The sequence below is a fragment of the Gallus gallus genome, chromosome 14 (genome assembly GCF_016699485.2).
Source record: "Gallus gallus isolate bGalGal1 chromosome 14, bGalGal1.mat.broiler.GRCg7b, whole genome shotgun sequence".
Taxonomy (NCBI): domain Eukaryota; kingdom Metazoa; phylum Chordata; class Aves; order Galliformes; family Phasianidae; genus Gallus; species Gallus gallus.
In genome coordinates this window covers 760,481-770,828 of record NC_052545.1, presented here as the reverse complement: position 1 = coordinate 770,828, position 10,348 = coordinate 760,481, and the positions used below count along the sequence as shown (strand labels likewise).

The 10,348-nt window shown below is 37.6% G+C and overlaps 1 protein-coding gene and 1 non-coding gene across 12 annotated transcripts in view; both read right to left on the bottom strand.

Annotated features, from left to right (window-relative positions):
• Positions 1 to 27: 27 nt before the first annotated feature.
• Positions 28 to 137, bottom strand: MIR6686 (microRNA 6686). Its single transcript, NR_105556.1, has one exon. It is a non-coding gene; the product is annotated as a microRNA 6686 (primary transcript).
• A 4,332-nt stretch (positions 138 to 4,469) lies between these two features.
• MKL2 (MKL1/myocardin like 2) overlaps positions 4,470 to 10,348 on the bottom strand; it is a 64,091-nt gene continuing 58,212 nt past the window's right edge. For all 11 annotated transcript variants that reach the window (XM_046900901.1, XM_015294270.4, XM_004945069.5 and 8 more), the window contains one exon: positions 4,470 to 9,825. In XM_046900901.1, the coding sequence (XP_046756857.1) occupies positions 9,287 to 9,825 (539 nt within the window). In that variant the 3' untranslated portion in view covers positions 4,470 to 9,286. The remainder of the gene's footprint in view (positions 9,826 to 10,348) is intronic.

Genomic DNA, 10,348 nt, shown 5'->3' with positions numbered 1-10,348 from the left:
GCCTCGCGGCCCGGATGTGTGAACAAAGGCTGGTTTACTGATAGATGTGTGTCAGCGTCTCCAGGATTGCCCTGCATGCTTGTGTTTCAGCAAACAGAGCAGCCCCAGCGAGCTTCACCTGCAGCGAGGGGTGAGGGAACCCAGCAGACCTCCCGGCTGAGCAGTCCCCGCTGCCCCCACCGCTGCACAGGGTTTGCTGTCCCAGAGCTGTCTCGTGCTGTTTTTGCAGCCCCTGTGGGTGGAACTGATGGCCTGGGCAGCCCCAGCACCGCCTGGAGTTTATCTGCAAGCCCGGTTTGCTGCTTCTAGCCCCACGTGGCACCTCCGGAGCTCCTGTCCTGGTAGTTTTGTGGCTGCAGCATGTCGGGGTGTGCCAAGAGTAGAAGCGCAGTCTGTTTCACTCGGCCCTTGTGCCTGTTACTGCCGTGATAGCGGCCTGGCAGGACCAGTTATCTTAGCTGAAGAAGAGATCATGTTTGGCTGTTGTCTTTGCCATTTCTGGTCTCCTGGCTTAGAAGATTTTCACTTATGTGCTGTATTTGCTTGTTGCAATTTGTCATCACAGTTCCTGAGCAGCTCCCATCTGTGTTTGATTTATTGGTGTTTTCCTAACTTTCTGAGCTGAGATGCGATCTTGTGGCAGGAGGAAGCCAGGAGGACTATTTGAACGATAGCTGGAATTCACATATGCTATATCACTGCATTTCTGAACATTTACTCAGATGGCATCAGAAATAGTATTTAACTGTAAAGCAACTTCTAATGTTGAAATTCTTCTGTAAATGTGTAGGGAAATGGGGGATGTTCAAGATAAAAACCATAAAGAGCTTCTGAGTAGATTAAGAGGAAATACTTGTTTGGGTTTAAAGGCAGTTCCTGTTTTCTTTCCTTCAGATGGTTTCCTCAAAGCTGGCCAAGCTGGTAGAGCTTTCAAAATCTCAGGTGTGTCCCATGCTATTGCTGCATTTTTACCTGGGTTGAAAAGCTGGATGAGCTGGTCAGAAATCTGGTGAACAGAGGTGAAGCAGGAGTTGAGCCTGGGATGCTGAGTGGCCCTTGGTGTGGTTAACCTAGACCCCAGATGTAATTCTGGACCTCTCTGTTGTGGGTAGCCTTTCAGTGGTGGCAGGATGTACAGACAGGCATAGATTTCACCTCCTGTCTCACTCTAGAATGAGTGAAAGCATTGCTGAGAGCACCCTGGCAATTATGAAGGGAGTTAGTGTGAGGTACAGGCCATGTATTTCTTACCCTTGAATGGTAATGCCTTTACCCAAAACAGGTTGTAAGCAACCTAGCAAGATGTCTGTTTGTATGAGTAGGTAGTCCCTGGGACCAGAGCACTGACATAGTATTCCTGTGTCAGTGCTTCACCTCCTGGGTTTCCTGGGCACTTCATTCTCTTTGGCAGGGGACTGAAAAGGACATCCTAGAGATGTTATCTTACCTTAAAGGGACTTTGCCAAGATAGACCCCCTCACATAAGGGATTAATGGGGAGGACTTGCCTGTGCTTCAGATCTGCCAGATAAGAGATTTCTGATTCCTCAGTCCTGCTGCTATATTATATGACTTCTGTGTGACTTATATATTTATTTATTTATAACTGAATTTTTGATGTTCCAGTTTATAGCTACAAGGAATTAAGATGAAATTACTTGGCAAAGGACAGGTTCTTGGCTACTCGCTGCAGTCTTTGTTGTCAGTTATCTTGGGCCATCAGTGATATTTTTAGGGTAGAGAATATTCTGATTAATTTTGGAAGAATTATCCTGGAAATGGTTTCTGGTCATGTTTGTGTGGTAACATAGATTTGGGTTTTTCTCAATATGCTGTTGTAGCGTTTCTGGAGATTTTGATATAGAATCTCTTCAGTGATTAGTATTATCCAGTTTTTCCTTAATTGTGGCTACCTTGTTAGAACAGTAAAAAAAAGCCTGAATCACTTTCTAGTTTTGAGAGTGTATTTTATGGTGGTCATTATCCTTGTTTGAGCTCTTTTTGAGAGCCCTCATTCTTTATCCCAAATCTTCATTATGTGGTGTGCTTTCTGACAAAAACTGCTTTGAAACACTACCCAAATTTACTAAAGGAAAGTCTTCTAGACTCTGGCACTGAAAAGATAATGTCAGGGACTTTGCCAAAAGGAGAAAATCAGTGGTATTTTTCCTTCCTAAGCGTCATTCTTATGAGTTGGAGGTGTTGTTGCTTTAGGAGAGGTCTTAGTTGTGTTTTAATGTGCAAGACTAGGCCTTTCTAAAAATCATCCCAACTCCTGACGATACATGAGTAACATACAGAATTTGTGGAATTGTGTAACTGTTTGTAAAGACATGCTGTGGGGTTGCTGATATGCTACTCAGCTATCAGTTAGTGGTGCTGAGACTTTGTCCTGGCTTTATGAGAGAACATTCATTTTTCATTTCTAATCAACACAGGTTTCTCGGAGGGACTCTGAATTGATACAGTGCTATGGCAGAATGGAACAGCGTCCTCGTTCTGCAGAGGAGACTGGAGACTCATCATCAGGTACTTTACAGATAAGCACAGGGGGAAAAACACCTCAAACCCTCTAGGTGTTATGTGTTCCTCTAGTTTCTTTCTTTGATTCTCTTTTAGAAAGTTTTTAGTGGGGATGCAGAGTGTATTGCAGGGGATGGGGAAACATGAGGGACTTCTCTGCTATCAAGGAGAAGCCTGACTTAAGATGGTACATATGTTCTAAGAAATCCAACACTCTTTAGCAACGTTTGTGTAATACACAAATCAGCTAATACGCAGGAGTAGACAGGTGCATTTGATGATAGCCACTTTTAGAGCATGGTTAACATGTAGAGCTTTTATTGAAAACCAGGGTTTATAGCTTATGGAAAAGTTCATTCGGCCTCATCTCAAGCCTTATCCACCCTTGTCTTGGTGTTTCCTTCATAATGTTAACATGAACACAGTTGGAGGGTGTAGGGAAAGGCAGAGAACCAGTTCTGAATCACCCAAAAAAGGCTGCTGGTCACCATCCAGCTCAAGAAAGATTTGCTTGCCCCGTTCCAAAGCTTGGGGTTCACCAAATATGCCAAAAGGAGGTATCTCCAAGTAAAGACCTTCCCTGGTGGCAGCCAGCCCTTCAGTTGACAGTCGGGAGGGCTGGAACCAGGTTTTTGGAATTGCTGCCACCTGTGCTCCCAGGGCTGGCTGTGTCCCTTCCTCAGGTGCTCAGTCATTGGTTCAGGCTGTGACTTAGCAGTTCCCTTATGGAGGAGTATATGTTTATTTTGTAGGTCTTAGTAAAATTATTAAAACACAGAATTGCAAGTTGGGACCCAACGAGAGATTTATCAGTGATACACTCTGACTATAAATTCTGTAATGCACAAATGCATAGTGAAAAAGTGCTGTGCTGGTTTTCCACTGTTTGTGTTTGAAGTGTGGTATCTGAAGGTAAGTTTAGAGCACGTATAGCCTACAGACTTTTAGAATGGATTAAGTTCATATAGAAAAGGTATTTTAGGAAATTTACTAGGCATACCGTTCAGTTTTATGGGTACCTAAATAACAATTTGGTTTTGTAATACTTTCCCAAATTTTGAGGTCATCAGCATTGCACAGACTCTAATGAGGAAAGGGTTGGTGATCAAGTATGGAGATTGCCTCCGTATGAGAAAGTATCATATTAAATGCTTAAATGAAGCAGCTTCATGACAGAAAGAATCTTGTGCATACTGAACAGCTCACAGTTCTTTCTCCTGAAGAAATGCATGTAGGTGTTTGCTCCAAAACAAGCTGAGCAGAATACAAAATGCGAATATGAATTCCAACAATCCAGCACATCTTGAAAACCTCAAAGAACTTAGGAAAATCATGAACGAATAGGATAGATTTGTTCTCTGAACTTGCTTGTTTTTTAATGAACCAGGAGGCAGATGAGTTTTGGGGTATGGTGAACCTTAGCAGCTGCACATAATGAAAAAAAGATTACTTTATAAAGTAAGGTCTGTAGGGTTCATGAGCTATAGAAAAGGTAATTGTTTACAGTTGTTTATTACACAGATTAGAACTCTTGCAATACCTTTGGCTTTTCTTTTCATGACAGAAGTATCTTTCTGAAGGTAAAGGAAAATGCTACATCATGCTTTTGTTCTGACCAGTGTCTCTACACATCAGAGTATCTATGTCAGGGTTCTTAGCCTACGTTTTCTTGAAACAAGAGTAAAAGCAAAGGAATTAAACTAACAAAACCCAATAGACCTAAACACTGGGAGTTTGAGAGTTCTTCATTATTAAAGATGTTCTCTCTGATTCTGAAGAAAAACCACAATTCTTTTGGAGTTTGTCTCTAAGTCCTTGTATCATTCTTGTTCCCTTTTGTAGGAAAAGCACTTGCAAATGTTGCCCAAATATTTCTGACTCATACGATCCAGAATTTTAGTTTGTTATTAAATGCATTTTTCATTTTTAATAAGCAAAACCAGACAATGGTTTTCCTTTTTTTTTTATTTGAGACACTTAGCAAAAATGCTGAAATATCAAACATTTCCTCAGTAGCTACAATATTGCCACTATGTACAAAATATCTGATAAATGTACTACACATATAAAAATACAGTATGCCTTACATATATACAGTACAATGTGCAAAACATATGGCATTCAAACACATGGAATTGATTTTAGGGGTGCAAACAACAAATACAAAGGCATCATGGTTTCTTATAGAAAGGCAAAACATAAACTGACGCCCTGATTGCCATAATTTGCATTTAGTAAAGTAGTGCTTAAATGAAGAGGGTCCTAGGAAGAGGTATCTATCTTCTTCTTTTCACAAAATGAGATGCTAAGACATAATTATGACTATGAAAATAAGAAGAGAAACACCTACTAGGGTTAGCGTCATTTCTACTGCAAGCAGTACTCTGGAAAAAGTTCTATCTGGAAAAAAGCCTGTGCTATTACTTAATACAAATTTCTCAAACAACAAAAACAAATCTGTACTCTCAAACATCAAAATCTGCTTTGAAAATATCTACATCCTTAATTTAAAAAAAAGTATTGGTAATATTTGGGGGATTTACTTTCCTATGCTTCAAAATACAAAGTGCCTTCTTTGGCAATATAAATGGCAATGCTTTGGTTCCTATTTAAATTTTTATATTACTATAATTTATTTTAGGCTATTTTTGAATATCTGAGCTGTACTTTTTATAAAAATAGTGTGATTGTATAGTTGTTAACCATTCCCTGCATTTCATTGAGATTTCATTCTCGTAGCGTGAATAGCTTTTTTTTTTTTTTTTTTGGCTAGAATTCGACATATGCATTTATGTACTTTTAACCTAGAAGTCTATATATTCAGACACTACAGAATGACATAGGTGTGTCTTTTGCATTTTATTCATCACAATAGAAGGAATACTTGAGATTATTTCAGGTTCAGTTTTTAATGGATGCTCTTTATTGGCCACATATATACTATGTGCAACTCAATTCCACATCTCTCTCAAAAGAAAACCTCTATTATGGCCTAGAAATCATCAGAAAGCAATTTAATAGGCCACAATAGAAAAAGATTTAACAAAACATTTAATAGATATAAGTGGAAGAATATTTTTTCCAGTTTTAATAGAATTTGCTTTAAATTTATAATACGCTGAAGATGCCATCAAAATAACTGTATACATCAGTGAGCTTTATTTTGTTTTCATTACATAATGCCCTTCCAGTTAATTGTATTCTTTGACTGCATTTTCTCTGCTTTGAGAGCAGTTCAGCAGCTTGTGCTTGGTTTCCAACTATGGTGCCTACACTTTTCAGGCATCAGAACATTTGAGATTATGTAATAGAGAAGTTTAATATTGAAACCTCTGGTTTGATCATTTGCTTCCTTGAAGATATTCCTGTTGGTCAATTTAGAGATGCCTTGAAAAGAAATTTCAGTATTAAACAGTGATTGCTTCTAACATGGCCTCAGCTTTTTAATGGGCTGGCTTTGCAAGGCTCTCATTACTGGATTAGAAGCTACATTTCTGTAAAGAACAATTGAATAAACTGATATAACTGTTAAGTTTATGACAACGATTTGCCAACTGTTTGTAACCTTGCATAAAATTTTGCCTGTAAACTTACTTGTCTTAAATAATGCTGCATGGCACTAAAAGTGCATTAACAAATAGCATTTCTGTACTACATGCAAGATGTGACTCTTCTTGATTAATACCAGTCCTGTAAGACACACCTGAGCTCCTTCCATGTTTAGAATTGTAAACACCAACTTTTGAATTTCACACTGATAAAATGGTATTCTTAATTGCTTTGTAAGAATTTAGTAACAGCAGATTTAATAGGATGTGTTCTGTTAGCATATTGCAGCCATAATATGGCAAATTTAGTGCCAGTGCTTTCCTCTGCAACTGTTCTCCTAATGAGAAATATTCAGTTCTGTACAGTCAAACTGCACAGTCATGATTAAATTTCTAAGATGTGTTGTATCTGTGTAAGAAAAATTATAATGCAAAACATGCACACGCACAAATCTAAGCAAAATCTATTTCTGCCATAACCTGTGTATATAACTGTGGCAAATATATCACATTTCAGAACAATGGCTGTAGCAAACCATCATATATAAGGTTTTAATACATATAACCCTCAAATGTACAAAAGAAGTAATCACACATCCCCCACACCAGAATATCTGTACTTTGAAAGCTAAAATGATCCCTTAACTTTTTTTTTTTTTTTTTTTTTTTTTCTCCCCCCAAATAGACTGTTAGAGCAGAAAGCTATACTGTACTGCTAACAACACATCTCAGCTGTTTGGGTTTATTTCTGCACATAGATTCCTATGGAGTAATTAACATTCTACACTGCCAATGAGGATAGTTTTGTAGCAAGATGATTTTGCCAGTTTTAAGCATATATACATGCATATCAAAAATGACAGTACAATCATTCTAGATTAATTTATTCTCTAACAATTAATTTACTTGCCTCTTTATTTAATCAGAAGGCAGGGTCAAGAAGGGGTAATTGTAACCACATGTATGTGGTACAATGTGTGATGTACCACATACTATACTTACGGTACTGTAGGACTACATAATTTCCATTCGATGTTGTTCCTATCAGACCAAGAGTCTTTAATTCTTGTTCCAGTAACAGCTGAGGGCACTTTGTATCTCAGAGTATCAGCTCCCAAGATAATATGATTGAAAGGAATGCAAAAACTGAATGTACTCAATGTTATTTAAAAGAGTCGTAGAGGATCAAAATTTAAGGCAGACAGTCCACACATGACGTTGTACTCAAGTACAGCAGGCACAGCAAGAAAGAATAAAGAATTATGTCTTTCAGTTTCTGTTGTGAAAATATTGATAGATTGTTCTTCTGTTCTTGGTTTCAGATTAAGTAAACCCTGGCCTGTAAAACTACTGAAAATAGATAATCTAAAGTGCTGATAGCTGATATGATGCCAGTTTAAACCCCAAATCAATAATATAATCCAGTATTTCACCTGAAGTCAATGTAATTCTGCATTTGATATCTGAAGACATGGAATTTACAGATAATTCTACAACATTTTATGACAAGAATATATGGTTTGATATTAACATGATTATTTCTTTTATTTTTTTAAACGTGATTCAGGTTGCTAAGTGGTTAATAGGTACTTTTTGTTTTGCTACTTAAGCTTCATACCATTTTTAATTCAGTTCCAACAGATTTTGTTTTTGAAGGTTGGTGGAGGAAAGAGTTCTGAAATAAAATCAGTTTTCAGACTAGAAAACATATCACCTTTTCTCTGCTCAAGAAAGAAGGGACTGCTTCCTTTTGTCTTAATTTAGAAACACACTAATATGGAAAAATTCCAATTCTGTTTATCAGCCTGCCTCATCCATAACAACATTTAACAGCTATCATGAGAAACACTACTGTAGAATTTCCAAGTATTTTACTTAATGCTATAGCATTTTTTTGTTTGCTTTTCCTGACTTCACAGACTCTGAGAAACAACAACTCATGGCTTTAACAATTTTCATGTGCTGTATTCTGCAGTAAGAGTTTAATTCTGTTGTTATCTGTACGTACGAAATACACCTTCTCACCACAAAACAGTATATCCTGATCATTTGCCTTTTATAGTTTTCTGTGTGTGTTATTTAGGATTCTTACTGAGCCTGTTTAGATTCCCTGATGTTGTGTAGTGGTAGACAGAGCTCTTCAAGAGATAAAAGTATTTTTTAGGAAATGATCGTTGTCCTGTCAGTATTGTCGCCTGCAACTCAGCTTGATCCTACAAACACCTTTTACTAGGGGCACGGGGACTGTTCCTGCATAGATGTTTGCAGGATCATAGAGTGTAAAAGCATCATTTAAACTTTTCTGCTTCCTCAAGATGTTCCAAGATGCTGAGATACTGTATTCAATGAATTAAAAATATCCTCAATGACAAATTATTATTTTCATTATGGTAATTTCTTCAGAGCACTGTTCCCCTCTGTTCACAAAAATAATCTATACAAAGTTTAAAAGAGTATACAAATAACTGATATACACATTAAAACCTAGCTATTAAATCCAGAGCATTGTAATAGAAAATTCAGTGTTCTCAATATTACTTGGCCTACCTACAGTGGATTTCTTGCAGTTACGCTTAATATCCCTTTGGATGCAGTTAAATTCTTCCCTCATGATTAAAGAATGGGGAAGAGTTTTAAAAGCCACAAAACCGAAATATAAAAACGACTTGAACAAATTAAGAGTCTAGATTTATGAAACTTCACTGAACCAGCCAGTGTTTCTACTTGCCTTTGCCCTCACAATTCAATTTGAACCTGGCTCAGGCTATCCACAGGAACAATGAAGTGCAGTGATCTCTCAACCTCCCTCAAGCAACATTTGCTCGCTGTATAAATATAGGCAGTTGAAATCTCTCCTATGTTTTCTTCTCTAAGATGAGCCACACTGTGTTGTTCATTTAAGCATTACAAAATCAGAGATGTAACTTCTTTCTTATATATTTGTGATGCATTTCCCTTGTCGTGCTTTGAAACAGTAAGTACAATCATTCTTTCTTGACTTGTGAAATACAGCTTTCAGAGAGCCCTGATCTGCATTAATGGTAGGAGCATGGAGTAATTCACTGTTGTAAACCTGAACGTCAATAAGGAATTACCTTCAAGCATTTGTTCTTACAAACATTTCTATTGTAATTTATTTTAACTGCAATCAGAATAGTGTAATAGGATCTCTACAGTAGAAAGAGATTTCCAGGTCATTTTCTTATTGGCTACAGCTTAATCCCAGTGCAACTGTAGGTCTTGTGTATCTAGAAAGTCAGTGGAAAATACGCTGGGGGCAGTTGAACTGAGAGGAGTGAGTCCAGATGAGGAGCTGGGCATTGTAATGTCTAGCCATTCCATATTGTCTAAATTTGTGTCAGGAAGGTCAAGAGATAGACAAGAACTATTAGTGGTAAACTGCGGGTCAGATGTTTCCATGGGTGAATGAGAGTGATCTAAAATGCTGGAGTGATTAAGCAGATCATTCTGGAGGTCTTCAATTAAGGAAAATGACTCTCTGTCCTCATTACCGCTTGCCAATTGAGGAATCTCATTACCTGAAGGTAAAGTTCCATCCAAGAGGGCTTCAAGTTGGTTTTCCAGACTTATAGACAAGCTGGTTGTTGGTTCTAAGGACACAGGAGGAGGGGCCATTTGGATCTGTGGTGGTGGGCGGGATATCACTGTATTTACTGGCATCGTAGTGATGTTGGCTGTTACTGGTCTCATTTTAGAAATGGGAGACGGTTCTTCCTTTATTGGAAGGGAAATCTCTGTAATAATAACAATAAAAACGAAACAAAACAAAACAAAAAATGGAGTTCAGAAAAGACAGTGACATTTCTTCAGGCTTACAACTACTCATCTTTTGCCCACTTACTCTGAAGATGTGCCTACAGTGAACTTCAACGGAGTAAGACATACATCAGACTAAGTATGTCAGATACTCTGTGAACAACAAAATATGTTAAGTTCCAGAGTTCTGCTTTCAATAATACTCCAGCTGATAAGATTAATTTTATCAAAATGAACAGTTTTCTAGATCTCAGCTTTACCTCCTTCACAATTTATAATTTATAGCTTTATATATATTTAGTTTTTATAGTTTTACATATATAGTTTTATAAATAGTTTTTTTTATATATAACTCTCCTGATAAACTAGAATAATTATGGAATCTCCGTATTCCCTCTCTGAGGAAAGAGTACCTGAATCAATTTTCAGTTCATCCCTGCTTACTCCCATGTTGCCCTTAACAAATTAGTCTGTGAGATCAATTAATGCCATTAGGACAAT